The sequence below is a fragment of the Hypomesus transpacificus genome, chromosome 17 (genome assembly GCF_021917145.1).
Source record: "Hypomesus transpacificus isolate Combined female chromosome 17, fHypTra1, whole genome shotgun sequence".
Lineage (NCBI taxonomy): Eukaryota > Metazoa > Chordata > Actinopteri > Osmeriformes > Osmeridae > Hypomesus > Hypomesus transpacificus.
The window spans coordinates 11,514,036-11,535,792 of record NC_061076.1 but is presented as its reverse complement, the minus strand read 5'-3'; the positions used below and the strand labels follow the sequence as shown (position 1 = coordinate 11,535,792).

Sequence of the window (21,757 nt, the reverse complement as noted above, 5' to 3'; positions counted from 1 at the left end):
GTATTATAATTGGACCAATACGCTGTTCTTATTGGTCCAGACCTCTCCAGAGGTCTGCAAACGAGACCTACTAAGCGGTTGCCTTGGAGATGTTGACAACATGGCGTCTGCTCCAGATTCGTTGTTTTTGATTTCGGATTTTCCTACGTGTTGTTATATTATTTAAAAAAACAAATATGGACTTTTCGACAGATCCACCAACACCTTTGTAAACAGAGATTTGTTAAAACGTTTGTTAACTGAGACCGTAGTCATCAAGAAGTCCACATTTGCAGTTTGTTGTATTACCAGACTTGGTAGCCACCTGTTTGTTTACTACACCAATTTGCACGGAACATTCTTTGTCGGATTTCAAAAAGCCAAACAACTTTCAAATAACTGAAGAAGACGAACCCTTTTTATCAATAATTTCTTCATTGGAAGTTTCTCCCTCGCCATGGCTATCGCTGTCACTGTTTACGGCAATAAGACAAATTTTCCGCGGTTAACATTAGCTACTCCACTCGAGGTGCTCAGTATTTTTTCGTGAGCGTAGGCTACCATTTCTCCGCATCTTCCTGCTGCATCACAGAAATTAAATGGACTGCTGTTCCTAATTATTCTCTATCGAACTTATCGATATTATTGAAAATGAATTAATGTTACGATATCTTTATCGAGGGAAGTCATTACTTCGATAGTTATTTTTATCGATTTATCGCCCAGCCCTAGGTTCTCTCCTACCGGAGGAACCCTAATAATAGGAATACTAACAAAAACAATAGGTTCCCTCCTACCGGAGGAACCCGAATAAGAGTAATAAGAATACTAACAAAAACAATAGGTTTCCTCCTAGCAGAGGAACCTTGTTAAGACTAACAAAAACAATACGTTTCTTCCTACTGGAGGAACCCTAATAATAAGAAGAATACTAATACTAATGCACAATTATTGGCACCCCTCACTGATATTTGGTTGCAGAACCTTTAGCAACAATGACGGGCTTCAAAAGTATTTTGTAGCCTCCTAGAAGCTTCTTGTACCTGTCTGCTGGTAGTCTCTGCCACTCTTCCATTGCTATGTGTTCAAGCTCTTTTAAGTTTGCAGCATTCATCTTTGAAATGGCAGATTTCAGCTCTCTCCAAAGGTTTTCCATGGGATTTAGGTCAGGACTCATTGCTGGCCAGTTTAAAACAGTCCATCTATTCCTTTTTAACCATTCTGTTGTGCTGTTCGATGTGTGCTTTGGGTCGTTGTCCTGCTGGAAGACATTTACATTTAGTCATTTAGCAGACGCTTTTATCCAAAGCGACTTACAAGAAAGAGCAAAATGTGCATAAGTCAATGATCAAAAACTAGAAAAAACAATGTGGGTAGCCAAAACATGAAGCATAGATTGTGAAAAGCAAATAAGAGCTAGAGTGTACCTGGAGGAAAGCAAGCAAAATAATTAGTGCTGTCAGTTTAACTCGTTATTAACGGCGTCAATTCTTTTGGCCAAGCAAACGTTGTAGTTTTTTTCACATGCTGTTGCAGCAACTACTGACGTTAGAAAAACTATAACACCACACCGGATCTAGCTAGACCTGAAATAAAACAACAGGCATGCCTCACACACTTGTTTGGACTTGCGAGCCGGCTAAAGAGGAGTATAGGCTAACATTACGTTTTGAGTGGATGGTGAGTGCGAGACGCCGAAATGGATGCCATCAAAATTCTGAATGGAACATTTACTTGTAAAAAGTTGCCAAATGGTTCCATTGACAAGACCAAAGTGATCTTTGTGTTTTGTCGTTGTGAACTGAGCTATCATCGCAGCATGTCCAGTCTGAAATACCACTTGATGGCCAAGCACACAGCTGATGCTAATTCTCCGCCCCCTTGTCAAAGCCAGGCGATTGCAATGTTGTTTTAAAAAAAAAAAGCAAACATTTGCACTAAGCAATCCGATCCACTTTTTCATGTTGATAAGAGCATCAAAATGAGAACAATTATGGGACAAAAATAAATCTATGGACATTTAGAATAGATAAAAATGTGCGATTAATCACGAGTTAACTATGACATTATTGCGATTAATCGCGATTAAATATTGTTATCGTTTGACAGCACTAAAAATAATATAATTCACAGCGAATACAAGTAGATAAATCAGTTACAACCAACCAACAAGTGCAACAAGTCCCTCAATAAGAGAGACAGTCAATATCTCTGATGAAGGTGGGGAGATGATTCCACCATTGGGGGGCCAGACAGGACAAGAGCTTGGGTTGGGAGCGGGCACTCTTGAGGTGGGTCCACCAAATGGTTGTCAGAAGAAGACCGTAAGTGGGGGTGTAAGGCTGGACGAGAGACTGGATAGAATAGAATATATTTATTTGTCATTGCACAAGTACAACAACATTTAGTTAGCAGCTCTCAGACTCAGTGCAGTTAAAAACAAAAACAATAAAAAAAAAATATGTTGCCGAACAGACGAGCAAACCCACTAGGCAACGAATCCCAGGACACACCACAACAGAGACAGGAGGGTTTTATGTTGTTAAGAAAATACTTTTATTTGGAATTCATAAAACTACCCCTGGAACAGGTTTAATGAAGGGTACAGGCCAATATTGGGCACCCGGTAGAGCTAGGGTCTTTGTACTAGGGTGAAAAACCACACGGCAAGGGGGCACACAGCAAACGGCACACAGGTCAATCCTGCACACAAGATTAAAGGAATCGTATAGCTACTCAGTAACACAGATAGCATCCCATACTTCAACACTCACACGTACACACAGGGACCCCCCAAGCCTCTACCTGCACCTCCCATAGAGCACACCCCCAACACTACCCCCTTTCCAGGCAAGCAGATGGACATACAGACAAATAGAAAAAAAAGTATGTTCGGTCGACCAAACAAAAATACACACAACTCAGGAAAACTGTCCAACCTAGATATTGGATTAGTCAGGCTGCACCACCCGTCCTCGAGTGGCTGAAGCTGCTCATTTGATGTGGTTTCCCCCGCCTGGGTGACATCACCCCTCGGGATCCCCCCGAGAATTCCAGGAAGTGGATTCCTTACTGCTTCGAACCTGTCAATGGCAAACAAACGGTGAATCCTCAAGGGCCCACACACACAGCAACCCATTCACGCGGTAATGGATGTTGGAGTCACCGTTCCTTTTTCTTATATTTGAAAGCACAGGACAATCTCGCTCGTCCGATGTCTCCGCTCCCCTTCCCTCGGGACTCGAACGTAGTAGACAGCGTAGACCCCGTAACAGCAGCAGTACGTGAATGGGCTAGTATCGCGGAGGAAAGCGACTGTGGATATCCAACCCGTCGCCTTGGCTGGTCGTGGAATCCTTTGTTCCGTTCTCCCCCATCTCGCCGCTGGAAATCTTCTTGTATCCAGTTCAATTGGGGCTCCAGCGATCTATGTTGGCCACTCAATCTCGCTGAAGGCCTGCAGCCGTGTCCTATTAATTAGTCCTCGCACGGCAATCAGCGGAGTGCCTGTTCGAGAGCGGATGAAAGAGCAGAACAGCAGAAAGCACACAACTAGGGGTGGAACAGTACACTGAAGTCACGGTTCGGTTCGTACCGCGGTTTAGACATCATGGTTCGGTACGAGTTCAGTACAATGGGGGGAAAAGCAAAACAAAAATGCAGAAGCAGGGCTCCAGACTAACTACTGTACATGCAAGTCTTAGCTAAATGTATGATGCGCTTGTCGATCAGTCCTCCTACACCACGACAGGCTACTAGCTGAGCAACAGCGCAAACGCAGGCAGGGATACAGTAGCAGCAACGCTGGCCCTGGTCCCTTACATATACAACAAAACACCGACGTTGATGGAGCGCGAGTTGTCAGCTGCACCCTTCGTTTCACTAACGACTGATGGTTGGACTTCTCGTGCTACCGAAAGCTACCTCACGATGACTGCTCATTTTATTGACTGAGTGGGAAATGAAAGCGTCAGTTCTACATACACGGCCCCTGTATGAGCAGCACACAAGCACTCACCTAGCTAGCTGAGAAGCTACAGAAGGTCGTGGCAGAGTAGAAACTAGACAGGCCTGGAAATTTGGAATTTATTGGGTGTGTACAACATCAGCACACGTTAGCAACAACTCATAGATACTACGCTCTGGATAAAAGCGTCTGCTAGACTAAATGCACGTTCTAGTAAGACAGCCATATCAGCGAGCCCTCAGCTTTAGTACCGCAGCTAAAAGTCTAGGAAAGTTTAGGCTATTTTTCGCTATGCTTACACTACAAACATTTATATTTAGCACTAGCGTTGCATAGGCTACGTCTTTAGTGCTGCTGCTGCTGCTAGCTATCTCTGACTCACTCAGGCACAGCTCGGCTACACAGGTGGCGGCGCCAATCAGTTTCAGAGCTAAGGCGGGGCTACAGATTGTCCCTAAAGAACACGAATATCTTACAGTAGTTCCGCATTACATTAATTAATTTGCACGGGAGTTTTATTAATTTTTATACTGTGTATTCTCCGTGCAATTTCACGAGCCGAACCGTGACGCCCGTACCGTACGAATACATGTACCGTTCCACCCCTACACACAACACAAACATTCCCATCCCCATCACAGATTATAGACATGCATAAGCCATCCCTTAAAAACAAGACACAGAGCCCACACGACATATACTTTTGACTGGTACTGTAGACTGAACTATACAGATTTACACTATAAATACTCAGTTTAAGTAAAACAAGTAAAAACAAAAGACATATTACACAACAACAGAGAGACAAATACAGGTCAGTTTTGTGCATTGTTAAGTGCTATGATAGAGCTGGGATAGAAGCTGTTTCTCAGCCTGTCTGTTTTTGCTTTGATGGTCCTAAAGTGCCTCTCTGAGGGCAACAGTTCAAATAAGTGGTGACCAGGGGGTGTTGAGTCTCTGAGGATGCTGTGGCCTTATCTGAGGCAGCGTGTTTTATAGATGTCCTCAAGAGGTGGAAGAGAGCACCAATGACTTTTTGTGCGGTGTTAATGACCCTCTGGAGTACTTTTCTTTCTGCTACAGTGCAGCTGGCAAACCACAGCGAGATGCCGTAGTTCAACACTGACTCCCCAGAGCAGCGGTAAAAGGACACTAACAGTTTTTTTAAAAATGTGTTCTTCCTGAGTAACCTCAGGAAATACAGCTTCTGTTGTGCTTTTTTCAGCAGTGCAGTGGTGTTTCTTTTTATCTGATGCAGGCCGTGATGGGTAGCCAGTGACCCAGGCCCAAGACCCAAGCCCTTTGACTCAAACCTAGTTGTCTGACACTGGGTAAGACATTTCGCTCTAAGATGCCTTGGTAATCCTATGATTTCATTATTCCTTTGATGCATTCAGTGCCTCCGGTATCAGAGGAAGAAAAGCAGCCCCACAGCATGATGGAACCTCCACCATGTTTTACTCTTGGAAAGGTGTTCTTTTATGGGCTTCATTTTTGTCACCTATATACAAACTGCTGTACTGCATTCCCAAATAGCTCTATTTTGGTTTCATCCGTCCATAGAACATTATCTTAGGGAGACTGTGACTTATCTTTGAATGTTTTTGCCAACAGTTTGCCTTTTTGTGCCTTTCTTTCAATAGTGTTTTTCCTCCTTGGTCTTCGCCCATGGAGTTCTACCTTGTTTAGTGTGCGGCGTATGGTACGGGCTGAAAGCTGAAGCTCTGTAGATGTCTTATTTTACGTTTATTTATTGGGGTGTGCTGCCTTCGGCGAGCACAAACCATTGTTATCTCACATATATATTATTTATTATTATTGTTTATTTTCGCGCCCCTAAGGCAACGTCGCTGTCAAAAGGTTCGTCTTGGTCGCGATTGCGTTGGTTCTATTGGGATTTATGTTCCGTTGCACGGTTTAGGTTTTAATTAAGTTTTTGTGGCAAAAGTGAAGCTAACGGTGGCTAACTTGCTAGCCACAGTCACTGACGCTACTGACGTCACTAAAGTCACGAAATATCGCGTGACTACCTCTAGCAGAACATTAGTTTAGCAGCTCGTTAACTTCTGGGAGATAGCTAGGCTACCTGCTTTACTGCAAGGGAGCTGCAGAAACGCCACAAGCAAATAGGCCAAGGTTATAACTATTTACTCATTTTACTTTGTGATATGATAAACAATATAAGCTGATATGGTGGTCCCACCTCTCAAGACCGCCCGGTCCCAGCACAAGCTCTTCTCCTGCCTGGCACCCCAGTGGTGGAATCAACTCCCCACCTCCATCAGAGACACGGACTGTCTCTCCACCTTCAAGAGAAGGCTCAAGACGCACTTGTTCCGGGAGTACAATGGTACTTAGGAATGGTTTGCTGAACCCAACGCTAGTCTCCTCAAGGATCACAATGACTCTTGCTTAGACTGTTGCTCTTGTTGGTTAGTGGTAGCTGGTTTAAACTGTTGTATTCTATTTTAGTTAATCCTATTTTTATTGCTTTTCTACAGGTATACCTGCACTTAGAGATTAATGTTGTGTAATTTAACTTGTTTAACTACATGCTCTTATGGGTTCTTCCCTTTAGCACTATTTTTTGTTTGTTCAAAATATGTACTTCTTGTTTTTGACTACCCGCAATGCTGTGGGGCTATCTGTGTTATTATCAGTGACCTATGCACTTTGTAAAGCTCTCTCTTGGAAGTCGCTTTGGATAAAAGCGTCTGCTAAATGAATAAATGTAAATGATATAAGGAAGTAGTTACATCTACTTTTGAAAACATTAGTCTACTATTTCACTGAAGCGTTAGCATCATGACATTAGCCTCTGTTGTCCGGGCAACACATACTACAGCGGTCTATGATGCACCTGTTTTCAATCGTTAAAATAAACATTCCTCACAAATACATTTTCGTTGTAGGATTTATTATGACATTAGATTACAAGTAAACGATTTGTTGGTGAAATTATCATTACCTGTGGTTTCAAACCAGTTTAGCTCACTGCGACGCTGTACTGTTAGTAGCTAAAAAGAAAACATCTCCACAGCTGTTTACAGCAGCAGTACAGTAGCGAACCGTGACTCTTAATCCTTGGCCCGCTGACCTAAATTACTCGTCGGGAAAAAAACACAAGATACAGCGCGCACAGCATTAAGGCCTACATGAAATTGTGTTGGTCATTAAGCACTATTTGAGCCAGCCCTTGCGGCACTACTCACGTACTGTAATTGTGCACAATGACGTTGCGTTGGTACTTTCAGATTGACCGGTCATTCTGCACAATACTATAACATATAGTTAGGCTCTCAAAAGCTTAGTTTTTTTCTGCACAAAATTAAGTACTAGTGTAGGTCTTCCTTTGCCGATTAACTCCAACTTCTCATTAAAAGTTAACCTAAAAAACGGCGCATAACAAATATGAAACAATGTCCTCCTCACTAGCGGGAACGTTACTCGCAGCTTCACTTGTGAAATGAACGAACAGGCTAGCTAGTTTATTAGGCTTGTGATCGCGTTTCTCCGTTCCCACAGCGGGCGGAACTTATCATTAAGTTAGCGATAACAAGGCCCACCCATTTAGAGGGAAGATATGATTGGTCAATTTTACTGTCAGAGGAAATTAGTCTTTCATTGAATTTCTATCAAGCGGCCCTCTGTAAAATTCATAGCTGGACCACCAATCACAGAGCTAGCTGCATAGCATTTTCCTCCCAACAACGGAGACAGCAAAATTCTGATAGGGTGACAAAACTGTATTTTTTCATTTAACTCTTCACATTACAACATAAACTGAATAGGGCAGGATTGAAGGGTTTATTTCAGAAATATTGTCAATTTATGGATTGATAAAATACAATTATAACAGATTACTTTTAAAATATATATTTTTAGAATATATTAGGCTCTCTCTGAGGGCCAAAGGGCCCTGACGGTTCCCCACTGGTTTACAGTAGCCTAGTAGGAAGTCAATGATGTTCGGCACTACCCTTACTTAAATCAAAAGTCTTTCAATAGGTGAAACTATCTGACTAGTGACTACTAACCTGAACTCCATTGCTACAGCCTAAACTTCAATCTGTTGATGAAAATAATTCATTTCAGCCTAGACCTTACAACGGAAGTAACGTTAAATCGAATTCAACTAACGCAATCGCTACAAAGACAGTAGTAGTAGTTGTAGCCTACAATTTACCGGGGCAGCTTCTCCACACAGCAGAATGAATGATTTTCCCCTAAGTAAATGTCAAGCTTATTTACGTTTTTGGGGGCATATTTTCAGTTAGCAGATGATACTATTTGAATCGCGATTCCATCTGAGATGACGTTACCAGATGGTCATCTGAGATAACTATCTGGTAACGTTGTTGTTAAAATAAATTTCAAAGGGGGTTCTTTATTAATGAATGAATGCAATATTAGTAGGCTAAATGCCTGAAAATATCACAAGAAGGGAAAAACTTACAATGACGTTTAAATCATAGAGATTAGGTCAATTTTTACACCGGTCTGCCAAATATATTGGTTTTGATTCAACTATATATCAAAAATATGCTTTTAAATCTATGTAATCTTAATAAATAATAAGAAGGCTATGCATTTTAATATAAAATATACAGAAATATCAGTTGTAAAATGTAATTTAAATACGGACCCCTACAAGTAAGCAAGCACACCCTACAATTTCCCCAGAAATTGTACCCCCTCTAGTTTTATCTATAGTCCAATTTATCTGTTTGTGTGTTTCATTGACATCATTATCACTGACTTTATCACGGGCACTGTGCACTCATTTAAATTAACTTAGAAGACCCTTTTATCCAAAACGACATACAAATACTGCATATACAGTGCATATATAAAGCATATACCTTTTTTGTTGTTGTAAAGGACAATTTTAGTGAGTAATAGAAGGGTACAATTTAAGAGGCTACTGCAAATTTGACTCTTCTGTTCCTCACTCAAAATTGTCCGTCTCAACTTTTTTTTCAATGAAAGAAAAAGGTGCAGTGGTCTCTTTATTTTTGTAGTTGGTAGCTGTAGTTATTGTAAGTGCAGCAATAATCAAGGACTAGTAGTTAATGGTTCTAACAGTATTACCCAGGTTATTGCTAAGGAATGTTTTGTATTTTACAAGAACAGTTTCTCAGTTACAACATTGCATAATTCAGCAAAAAGACAGTGCCGCAACAACGTTATCTCAATAACATTGTAATTTTTTGCAGGTGTAGTCTTTTCACAAGACAATGCCAAAACAAGATCTCAAATACTACACACTCCCCCAAAAAGGTCAATTTATCCTAAACCATGAGAAGGAATCTAAATGCTGCTTAGGTTAAGTAATGAGTCCAGGTAGAGTTAGAAGCAGTGCGTTTTCATACCTTGCTGGAAGGAATAATGACTTGACATTGTCTTGAATTTCCTTTGGGTTAAGCAGGCTTAATTGTTAAATTTTTGTATTACATTTAGTTAAAGGTAGATAGCAGCAGTGATGTTTGAGTTGAGTCATAAGACCAATTCACTTTTCTAGAAGCTGATCATATGGAACCATTGACAGAAAATCTATTAATCAAAGGTGTGACAGAATCTAATTTCCCTCACTCCTCTTTCTCCCATTCAGAATAGACATTCGCTCCCCCTCTCCACCCCCACCTCCAGATAGCCCAGCAATGAAAGTATCCAAGCGTGCCAATCAAAAGATCCGGTGAGTTAAGATCATTTTTTTTAGGTACAGTAGACAGGATTTTCTGTATAATGCATGCATGCAAGTTTGTGGTCAATGGTTACATCAGCATTGTTCACACTTTGCATCTCTCTCATTTTTTCTCACCTACACAGAGAGATCGATAGAAAGTTAGATGCGATTGGCTCTCTCCTCTCACCTCCACCGGAGGTTAAGGCCATAGAGCTTGAATACCCCACCCAGCTTGATGACACTGATGACGATGAGAACATCATCCTATCTGCAAGCAAGGCCAGGTCCAGGAGCCAGCCCCCCACCAAAGTGGAAATCCCGCTGACATCGCGCGAGTTCATGCTCAAGTTCCGCTGTCGTACAGATCTTTACAAGATCCCAGTGATTTCTGTATGAATTGAGGCATATTATTTCTTCTTCCAATTCTGTCATTGAGTTATTAGAAGTTAAGAAGTATTTTTTATGAACTTGACATGTATGTAAATTACTTTCCTGGTGGTACCTCAAGTTTGGGCTCTGCAATTTCTGAAAACAATTCCCAAACTTTTCTTAGTCCATGATACCATTTTGCTTGTGTAGAGAATGTAAGGCGTATAGATTTTTCTGTGATAGTGACAGCCTTTTACCTCAGCTCATCTCATCTTACTGCTTTTTGAATATCATTAAGGGAGTTAACCCAAGAGTAGTCTGCACAATCAAGGTTTTTACTTACGCAATTTCATGATTCTTCTATGGCCCTGTCATATGTAGACAGCCCCCCTGAGCAAGGCAGTGGATCAGCTGTCAGCGAAGCTCAAGGTCCCGCCGTCACGGATTCTACTGCTGAGGAGTGATACTGAGCTTCCTGTACACTCCTCAGCCAATGAACTGGGCCTGGGAATTGTGGACATCATAGGTGGGTCTCATAACAAGGTGTTCCAAGGGATCTTTTTAGATGAGCACACCTGTTATACCCTTATATATGCCCTCATTAATGACGTCTCCATGCTTGTCAGATTGTGTCATCCTAGCAGCAGATGAGAAATTGGACCCCATGGACAAAGGTGGCATGATCACTCTGCGACTGCAGGGTAAGGAGAAAGGCTCAGTGCAGGAGTTTTCCATACATAAAGTGAGTATTAGTAGTTTATACTTTCCACGGTCTGGTTTCTATTCTTGAGGAAACTGATTGGCTCTAATCATAGCCATGGGAAGTAGTGGTGACACCCCCGTTGTTCTTAGCCAAAAATACATAATTAAAATCTAATTCATTAACAATAAGACGACTTTCTTTATTTAACTATTACTTTTTCGTATCAATGTTAGCAATGAGCACCACAGAATGCGTACAAGCATGCAAAAATGGCCAACCATGGCTCTAAGGTTACCACTTAAAGTACTGTGCAGAAGTCTTGGGCACCCAAGATTTTTTACACAAATAATGTCTTATACTGTATTTCTTCAATTTAATGCTACAGCTTTTCTTGAATTTTGATGAGGGTGTGTACAAGAGGGCGACTTTTATTTAATTTGTAATAAAGAACAACACAGGAATTGCGCAAAGCAGTTTATTAATTAGTAGGCTACATCTCTGGTGTCTTGTCGGTGAGGAGTCAGATGAGGATACTAATAGTGATGCAGAAAGTTTAGCAACCGTTTTGTACTGTACCTATTTGTAGTAAAAATAAATTAGAATTATAGTAAATCTGAATCCAACATTTAATCAAATAAACACGTTATATTATTTTTTAATTTGTGCAGCAGGATAAAAGTACAATTTTGCTAAACTTTGTAAAAAAAATAAAAAAAAAATTCTTAAAGCATTTTTCATAACCTTTTTTTATTTTTATTGTGCCTAAGACCTTTGCACAGTACTGTCTCTTGTTTTTCAGAACTTTTATACACTGATAAGCCATAAAATCATGACCAATGACAGGTAACATGAATAACACTGACTATATTGTTATCATGGCAACTGTCAGTAGGTGGGATATATATTGAACATTTACATTTTGTCCTCAAAGTTGAAGTGAAAAATGGGCAAGCGTAAGAATTTGAGCAACTTTGATAGGGCCAAATTGTGATGGCTAGACGACTGGGTCAGAGCATCTCCAAAACTTCAGCTCTTGGGGGGTGTTCCCGGTCTGCAGTGGTCAGTACCAAAGTGGTGAACCGTCGTGGGTTATTGATGCACGTGGGGAGCAAAAGCTGCTCCGTGTGGTCCAATCCAACAGACAAGCGCAGATTGTTGAAAAGGTTCATGCTGGTTTTTGATAGAAAGGTGTCAGAGCACACAGTGCATCATAATTTGATGTGTATGGGGCTGCGTAAATGCAGACCAGTCAGGGTGCTCATTAGAGCCCGACCAATAAAGTATTTTTAAGGCCGATATCGATACAAATATTTAGTAGAGTGCCCTCTGTAAAAAAATGTTTTAAATCATTTATCGCCCATTAAAAATGCAGGTACCGATAATTTGGAAAATGGCTAATATCGGCTGACAATATTGGCCCGCCGATAAATCGGTCAAGCTCTAGTGCTCATGCTGACCCCTGTCCACTGCTGAAAGTGCCTGTAATGGGCACGTGAGCATCAGAACTCGACCACGTAGCAATCGACGAATGTGGCCTGGTTAGATGAATCACATTTTCTTTTACATCACCTTGATGGCTGAGTTTGTGTGGTCGCTTACCTGAGGACCACATGGCACCATAGTAAGACGTCAAGCCAGCGGAGGCAATGTTCTGCTGGGAAACCGTGAGTCCTGCCATTCATGTGGATGTATTTCTGAGTTGTTGAGTGTAGTTGTTTTGAGTTATACAGAGTAAAAAAAAACGATCTTCTCAGTATGCCTGCACCTCGTCCATTAATGTATATCAGGACAAGTCATCCCTTATTTCTTAGCATGAGAAATGGTTGAAATGGGTGAGTCTCATGGCGAATGCGTGACACTTGAGAGACCTGCATTCCCCTGATCTCATCCAATCGCACATCTGTGGGATGTGCTGGACAAACAAGTCAGATCCATGGAGGCCCCACCTCGCAACTTAAAGGACTTAAGGATCTGCTGTTAAGGTATCGGTGCCAGATACCACAGAGGTCTAGTGGAATTCATACTTCGACTAGTCAGAACTGTTTTGGTGGCAAAAAGGGGACCTACATGATATTTGGCAGGCGGTCAAAATGTTATGGCTGATCGGTGTATATACACATTGTGATTGGTTGTTGATATATAATCAGGCAGGCAGTAGTCCCTACAGAACGCATTCTTAACCCCTGTTTTTTTCAATTTCCCCTCCCAGTGTGCTCCTCTAGGTTCAATTCTCACCCAGTATCTTTCAAATGTTGTCACTGATGCAAGGCGAAAAGTGCACTTCCTGTTTGATGGGTCAAAGGTCACAAATATCCAGACACCATCCCAACTGGACATGGAGGATGGTGATGTTATTGAGGTGTGGGCCTGATCATTGACTGTTGATGCAAGGAATACTGGTGCAAGTTTTCTCCCTTCGGCAACATACCGAAGACACACAACTAAGACTGAATATATATTGAACCACTTTTTGGGGTCCACTTCAATTTAAGCATTTCACAATTTCAAACATAAATGACATGCTTAAAATAAACCACAATTGCGCCTTTGTTTTCTTAGTGGTGGAAATGTGTGCACCAATTTTAGATTTTTTCATCTGTATTAGTGTGTTTATAAACAAAGTATTTGGAAATTGTTTTGGAATTAAAATATGGCTGGTCAACTCTTAGTCTAGATAATGTATGTAATAAGATCTAATGGAACTGTGTAACTGAATGCAAATGTACATAATTTTGTGGATAAAGTTATTTTCGAAAAGGTCAACGACTGAGGGTTGTTTATTTGTAACAAAACTGATGGTCGTGTTGCAATAGTCATGTGAGTGTTGGCGGAAGTATAGGTAGTCAACATGGCTGCGACGGGATTAGGATAAAAGTGCAGTGCTTTTTAAACGTCCGAGTTCAGTTTAATTTGGTCATTTCGTCTCACAGCGCATAGTTGACATGTTGGCCATTGTCTGTAAAGTTAATATATAAAGTGTCAGCTAAAGGTGGCACCAGGGATTTTTAAGGACGAAGCTTCGCATTAGCTTTGCAGCAACAATCCAGACGCATTGTGAGCAAAATCAAGCCAGGTTACAGGTAGCTATGTTGAAATGTAAACAATAAAAACGTAGATTGTTGGTATAAGTAAAAAAATAAAAATCACCTGGACATTTAGATGTTGCACTCATTTTACTCATTATGTTCATTTAACGTTTGTCACCATATGTAGCACATTTTATTAAGATAGCTTGATCAGCATTGATTAAAGTAGCTACAGTACTGTCTGTAGCTAGCTAGGCTACTAGCTAGTAGACTGTTGGCTACTACTAGCAATAATTAGTAGTGTCAAACTAGCTAACAGTTTATAAGCTAGTGGTATGGCAGGCTTTGCACTAACGTGAAGCAATTTCATAACATTAGTACAAGGTTAAATTAGTTAGATTGTTTGCTAACTGACCATAAATTTGAAAAAATAACACATCATGGCGAGATGCAATAGGCTACTAGGCTAATGACTGACTAGGAGCAAAAGGAAAATACATTTCAAACAGAGAAGACACTTTTACACACACGTTAGGCTTGCAGATATTGCGCATGTATGCTAGGTGTTTCTGTCAACTGGCATCTCGAGACTAGAGCCTAACCATATAAGTCTGTACATCCATGTAGCTCTATCCTTCCTAGCTTTAAGGTGTTCAGTAGCAGTGGAGTAAGAACATATTTTGTCTACCCCCTTTGAAGTATCTGCTTTCTAAATGTTGTTTATATATATGTTATGTCTGTATCAATGCTGTTATTTTTCTTTCAATTATGGTCTGTAGCATGCCCTGATGATAGAGACCAGTGCTTACATCAAGAAAATAATATACAATGTTATTTATTGTTCTTTTTTTAGCCATGTCTACCGACGATCCCACTTCCGACTCGATGCCCTTTATTACAGACGACAGCGAGAACGAAGGGTCGGAAGACCCAAGGATGAAGCCTGTCCAACGTGATGAGGAGGAACCAGCCAGCGGCGTTTCTAATATTAGAGCAACGGTTACCGTTGGTGTCCTTTGCTACATCAACCTACTCAACTACATGGACAGGTTCACTGTAGCTGGTATGATGGGGCATCATAAAGAGATAATTCAATGTCAAATTAGTTTTTCTGGGGTTCTCAGACTTTAGAAATAAACAAAGGTGTAATACGAATATTTACAAAATAAGATAGGTGTATGTTACGGCGTGTCTGCCTTAACTGTGAAAAAACATATTCACTATGGACTACCTCTGTTTTACACAGGTGTTCTTCCTGATATTGAGCGGTACTTTGGTATTGATGATGGAAAGTCAGGCTTGCTTCAGACAGGTGGGGGAAGAGTTTGACATATTAAATGACGTTTTTAATATTATATATAATGCTGTTTGTAATTTTGGTCCTTACTCACTTTCTTTGCTTCCCAGTTTTCATCTGCAGCTACATGTTTCTAGCACCTTTATTTGGTTACCTAGGCGACCGGTACAACAGGAAGTTTATCATGCTTATTGGCATCAGCTTCTGGTCGGTGGTGACTCTTGCCAGCTCCTACACACCTAAAGAAGTAAGTGTATCTTTATTTCACTTTACACTTGTGAAAACAAAGTATTTTACAACCCCAATTCCCAAAAAGTTGGAACGTTGTGAAAAAAAAAAAAAACGGAATACAATGATTTGCAATTCTCATAAACCAATGTTATTCACTATAGAACATAGACAACATATCAAATGTTTAAACTGATTAAATGTAAAATGTTAAGGAACAAATACAGTAATTTTGATTTTGATGGCAGCAACATGTCTCAAAAAGGTTAGGACAAGGCCATGTTCACCACTGTGTAGCATTCCCTTTTTAACAACAGTCTGTAAATGTCTGGGAACTGAGGAGACCAGTGGCTGGGTTGTGGGAGAGGAATGTTGTCCCTTTTGTGTGTCTGTTACAGGATTCTTGCTGCTCAACGGTCTTGGGTCTTCTTTGTCTTTGTCACCAAATGTTTTTAACTGGTGAAAGGTCTGGGGTCTCGTTTATAAAACTGCGTAGGATTCTTACTAAAAGTGTATGTACGTCCAAAAGCCAAAAATGGCGCATGGCAAAAAAGAATCTGACTTCTAAAACCACGCGCACCCACAAGTGTGGAGAAATAAAGGGTTTTGAACTGAGTGCTGATAACATGCCGGATGGTCCCTCTCCTCTTTACTCCAGGGGACACAACATCCATGGTTTCCAAAAATAATTGCATATTTCAATTTGTGTGGCCACAGAACAGTTTTATCACTTTGTCCTAGTCCATTTGAAATTAGCTTTAGCCCAGATAAGATGGCAGTGTTTCTGGATCACATATGGCTTCTTCTTTGCATGATAGAGCTTTAACCTGCATTTGTGGATGGCACGGTAAACTGTGTTCACAGACAATGAGTTCTGGAGGTGTTTCTGAGCCCATGCAATGATTTCCATTACAGAATCAGAACAGTTTTTATGCAGTACCTGAAGATCACAGGAATGCAGTATTTATTTTCTCTCTTGCCCCTTACATAAAGATTTCTCCAGATTCTTAGAATTATTTTTATATATTATGTACTTTAGATGATGAGATATTCAAAGTCTTCACAATTTTACGTTGAGGAACATTATTCTGAAATGGTTCCACAATGTGTAAATGCAGGTTTTTCTAGGTTGGTCAACCCCATTTTTACTTCTGAGAGTAAGATCTAAGATACTCTTTGTATACCCATTCATGTTACTGACCTGTTTGCAATTTACCTAGTTTGTTGCAAATGTTCCTTCAGCTGTGTATTTTTAGTAACACTTACTTTACAAGCCTTTTATTGCCCCTGTCCAACTTTTTAGAGACGTGTTGCAGCAATCAAATCCCAAATTACCTTATTTTTTCCTTAAAATGGTACTGTTCCTAAATTTAAACATTTGATATGTTTTAAATGATCTATTGTGAATGACATGAGTTTATAAAATCAATCAAGTCATTGCATTCTGTATATATTTTCATTTTACACAGCGTCCAAGCGATTCTCACGAAGCTCGAAGTTACTGTTAGAGAAAATAGTTATATAGAAAAATCTTAGGTGTCTCCTGACATCAAATATCTTCTCAAGTTACTATTGATGTTAATTTAATTAATTTAGACAACAATTTAATATTGGTAGTTTTTATTTTCTGACACTATCCGGTATCTTTTCATTACTGTAACAAAAAGAAAAGTTGAGGAATCATAAATAACAACTGTATATATTCTATTTATTTTATGGCATGCACAATTGCATAATACAAATTAGGGGATTTCATCCTAAAATGATGTTTTAAACAAAACTAAACAAAACTAAATAATTGTTATTAATATAATTATGTCATTACCGTAGCATACAAATGCTTTTTCAAGTTGATTTTCTTTGTGGTTTTGTTAATGAGCTAAAATTATAAAACAATAATATCAGTAGAAAGAGAATGCTACATATTTCTAACACCCTTAAAACATTTTCTGTAAGGTTAAAGCATAACTTGAACATTTGGCAAAGATGGATGCATTTCGGTAATTAAATTATACATTACGGTAATGAGACCATACTTTGGTAATAAATCCCAGTATAATTTACACAGGGTGTCCGCTGGGTTTTAAAAAGTATTAAAAGGTGATAAATCAAAATAGCCAAATTTAAGGCCATTGAAAGTGTTAAACGTGATTATAGAGATATTATATATATACAAAAAAAAAAGGACTTATTTTTTCAGACTATCAAGTGTCCTATTCTGATTGAAATTTTATCTGCTAAAGTTTGCGTTAGTTCGTTTAAATGCTGGCTTTAGCAAAGCTGGGCAAATAATCAAAGATCTTTTGCGCGCTTCAACTGGGTAGCCAACTGCCTGGCTTATGTTTTTGACTTGCAAAAGCTTGAGGCATATCTTCAACGTCCAGACAACCATCGTCGTCATCATAGGCAAATGCTAGTTTTACGTGCTACAACTAGGTGCAAGACCCAGCGTTTAAGGACTGGCTCAGGCCTGTAGTAGGGAATAACCGGCAGGCTTATTGTTCGGTTTGTAAAATGGAATGCGCGGTCGCGAGAGCAGTTAACTCTACCACTCTCAACTGTCTGCTGCTGCACCTCCAAAAACTAGTGCCACGGTACAAGCCAACGCTACGGCTCCAGCAACTACGTCTGACCTCCGGGTGACTATGGGCGCCACACCAACACTGCGTGCGGAGGCTCTGTGGTGTGCAAACACTGCAGTTAAACACCACTCATTGATCTCCAATGAAGGAATTTTGGAGCAGTTTAAAGAAATGTTTCTGTGTCAAAAATGGCCCAGCTAATCACTAAATCCAATACACTAAGAAGGAGATACAAAGAGACAAAAGACAAACAGGTTAAAATGGACAAAACTATTGAGGAAAAGGCCATTCAGACAGTTGCCATAAGAATCTTTTGCTCATGAGTTCATATGAGGCCTATAGCACAGGTTTATGTTAAAATCAAATTATAGCAGTTCACGTAGTGGATGCCAGTTTGTGAAGTGATATCAGCAACAATTCATATAGCAGATGCCAGTTTGTAATGCATCAACAGTTCATGCAGTGAAGGCCAGCCAGTGTGCTGGAAGTATCTCTTCATTGCACATTTTATGTAGTTTGTTTTATTTTTATTCACAAAATGAAATAAATGTGTGCAATATGTGGTCAACATCAATGAGTCTCTAAATCTATTCTGTTGTGTATAGTGTTATATATGTCCAAATCTGCGTAAACGTTAGAAAGGTCGCCTATTAACACTTGCAACTCAGTGTTGTGATGTTTTTTTAATTTTATTCTGAAGGTAGAAAAAAAAAAAGGTATTACATTTAACTTAAGGATTGCTGTATATACCCTGTTACAGTTTTACCTTAATTGATGAGAATGGTCTTTTCAAAATAATAACAAGAATGCAGCACATTTTATTCTGGCATGCTTAATAAAAGTAGGCCTAAGTGTAACTAGTTTTAGGACTGAAAAAAAGGGCAGATCCCTCCCCAAGTCAAGCTTTCACCTAACCAAACGCATCCCATCCTATGCCTGATCATGATGTAGCATTAATCATAATTAAAAGAGTGGTCTCACCCAAAGTAAAACTAAGACGCTGCTCACACCAGTGCTTGAGCAGCCTGGCGTCGGAATGGGCGAGATCATCGACCGCCCTCTTCCGTGACATTTATCCCTTTCCTGCCGGAACATTCAAATATAGGCATTAAAATGCCCATGGTTCCCGCCTTAATATCTTTGCCGTCCAATCACCAATTTTAATTCTGAAAACTGCTAGATACTCATGACAACTTAAGCTCAAATCAAATATCATTGGTTAAGGGGTCACTGGCTGTGAAAAATAAATGTATTGTCAGCAACGGCAGCCATTGTTTGCCTAGGCGGAGCCAGTAACCTGTTAACGGTCCTGTATCGCCTGCGATAAAGAAATGCTGCCCCCCCTCCCTCAGTTACGACAGACTTAATTCAAGCAAATATATATATGATTATAGGTCCAAAGTATCTAACCATGTCGAATAGTTGTCCGAACAGTGAATTAAATCAACACATAGCCACGATCTTGTTGCTTCATTCTTCCTTCGCCATTTATTTTTATTTCAGTCTCTCACTCACTATCGCTCATAGGAGGAGATGTGGGTCGAGTACAAACGCGGGGATAGTCTTAAAATGGCCGCTACACTCTTCCCTTTCAATTGACACCTTGACCCTATAGGAGCTTCCATGCCCCGGTGACAGCCCTCTAAAGCCAACTAGGTCTGTGCGTCCCCCGTCCCCCGTCCCCTCTACAAGATTTTTTCTAACTGGCTTCGACTGGCTCTGAAATGAGCTAGTTATCCTTGTAGCTTAGCGCTAGCTGTAAATGGCGATACCCCATTTGTTAGGTGTTGTGGAGCCTTCAAAATTAAAGTCGATTGCGCAATATGTTTGACAGAATCAGTGTTCTCTGTGCGCCAATCCTGGGAATCAGATAAAGCACTCCAATGTGTTCATGCTTCAGTTTTGTGTTTCAGTAATACTAATGAGGGATTTAGCTGTTATATATGATAGTTCTAAGTACCACCTTTCATTAGAGATAACAATTATACCTTTCTATCCTAAGAATTTGACCTTGGTTACAAGGGTCATTCTGGAGTCTCCAAAAGGCCCTTTTAGAAAATGCCTGGATGTACTCTTATAAAAACATGTGACAAATATGAATATATTGTGGTATTATGTTGGACTTTTGATTTGAATTGGCTAAGGCTTCGTCTTCCAGCTAATACCTACCACCTTTAGGCCTCTTCAGGCCTCTGTTTTCAAAACAAAATCTAGGCGGAAATAGAAACTTTCACTTTCCTTGTGTTCAAGCTTCTATTACTCAACACCAGTAGGACTGACAGGTGTCCTGACAACAAGGAACATGACTTCAGAGTGTCAGCTTTCAAAAGAGTTAATTTACATGCATGTACTGCAAATGGTTCAAGAACAGCTGTCAATTTACTTTGGGTATGCTGTTTAGGCGTTTTAAAGCACATTTAACAGGATTCCTATGTGTTGTCAATATTGTCAATAAAAATTCTAAAGTATTTACTTACGAAGAATTTGTTTGAAGGAGTAACGCAAATTATTTCAGGAAAGAATTACATGACTGGTTTGGCCATTCGTGACAGGCAGCTATGACAGTAGTAGCACTGTTTAGCCTCGATTTGAGCAGATTTCTGTGAAACTTGCAAAAACAATATGAACTAGCTAGATTATGTACTCTTTCTAAATGTACATGCCTTGTTTGGCCAATTCGGTCGATTGTTGAAGAAAGTCGAAAGTTTTTTTGTTATGGATAGGAATATCCAGCTATAGCGCTAGCTACTTTTGGGGAGGGGAATTCTGGTTTATTCCATGTGTCCACTAATCATTTGAATGGTCATAACATTTAATCAAAATATGATATTTCAAATCTGTCTTCTGTTCTACATTGCCCAGAATTTGTGAACATTCCAAAGTTTTCTTCCATCTTGTAATTAAAGTGGTTAAACATTAAGTTGTCTGATGAGGTATGGTGGATGGAGAAGATTTTTGTAAAAAAAAAAAATGGCTGCCTGAAATCACCTTGATAGAGGATGATTTGTCTTAAGTAATCATATATTTAATCACATCATAAAAATCTAGTTCTCCTCTTCTATATGGTATGAACAGTTAAGGTGTATGATTTTAATATGAACAATCATAAAATATGTATATGAATATCATATTTCAACAGCATATGGAATGTTCAGAATTTTGGCTTAGGCAGGAAAGGTTATAGGCTCCCGTGAACCTATAACCGATTATGCAAACAAAAATATAAACGATCTACCAAAGAAACAATTAATCAAAATATCAGAAAATAAGACAAATCGGACAGAGGTACACCGGCACCTAACATTTGCCCAAATCTCTGGCAGGACACTGAAGTTTCTGGCAGAGGATGTTGCCGGCATGGGTTCAGGAATGACTTCTTTGATGTCCGTCTCATAGTACCAGACCCTGCCTCCAGGGCAGGGTAGGAAATTTACACATTTTTGGGGGGGCAATTTTTGCCCCCACTGACTGAAATCCAGGGGCATTTAAAAAAAATTGGGGGCACTTTTTGAAAATTGTCACAGGCAGCAGCACGGCTGGTCACAGTCCTGTGTGACAGGGCCTGACAGCCCTAGGCTATGACAGGGCCCGACAAATCAATGATGAAATGAATGAAGTTATCACTCACCAAAGGCGATTGCGTGTTGTTTGGTCGCCTGGTGACGAAAGGCCACGTATTTCTTGATATTTTCACTCCCCTTGATGAAATCAGCGGAAGAATTTGCCTGTGCTGGATTGACGACTTTGGCAGCATCTCGTTGAGCACAAGATCGACAGGCTTTACAAAAAATGTGTGTCTTTCTCGACATTTACCTCCACCCCAAGCCAATCTAGCTTCCATTTTTCTATGGTCGCTGGGTGAGTTAATTTAGTCCTTAGAACCAGAGATGGTAACGGAGACTGTGTTTGATTAACCTCAG

General features: G+C 40.0%; 2 protein-coding genes across 5 annotated transcripts in view; both read left to right on the top strand.

Moving 5' to 3' along the window:
• Nucleotides 1-13,464, top strand: part of LOC124479106 (nuclear factor of activated T cells 2 interacting protein) — a 105,421-nt gene extending 91,957 nt beyond the window's left edge. For both annotated transcript variants that reach the window (XM_047037641.1, XM_047037642.1), the window contains 5 exons: nt 9,558-9,641; nt 9,776-10,022; nt 10,383-10,527; nt 10,628-10,743; nt 12,914-13,464. In XM_047037641.1, the coding sequence (XP_046893597.1) occupies nt 9,558-9,641; nt 9,776-10,022; nt 10,383-10,527; nt 10,628-10,743; nt 12,914-13,075 (754 nt within the window). In that variant the 3' untranslated portion in view covers nt 13,076-13,464. The remainder of the gene's footprint in view (nt 1-9,557; nt 9,642-9,775; nt 10,023-10,382; nt 10,528-10,627; nt 10,744-12,913) is intronic.
• Nucleotides 13,465-13,519: 55 nt separating this feature from the next.
• spns1 (spinster homolog 1 (Drosophila)) overlaps nt 13,520-21,757 on the top strand; it is an 82,388-nt gene continuing 74,150 nt past the window's right edge. For 2 of the 3 annotated variants that reach the window (XM_047037638.1, XM_047037640.1), the window contains exons 1-4: nt 13,520-13,784; nt 14,584-14,793; nt 14,977-15,042; nt 15,138-15,274. In XM_047037638.1, the coding sequence (XP_046893594.1) occupies nt 14,586-14,793; nt 14,977-15,042; nt 15,138-15,274 (411 nt within the window). In that variant the 5' untranslated portion in view covers nt 13,520-13,784; nt 14,584-14,585. The remainder of the gene's footprint in view (nt 13,785-14,583; nt 14,794-14,976; nt 15,043-15,137; nt 15,275-21,757) is intronic. The other variant, XM_047037639.1, reaches the window with a different exon arrangement.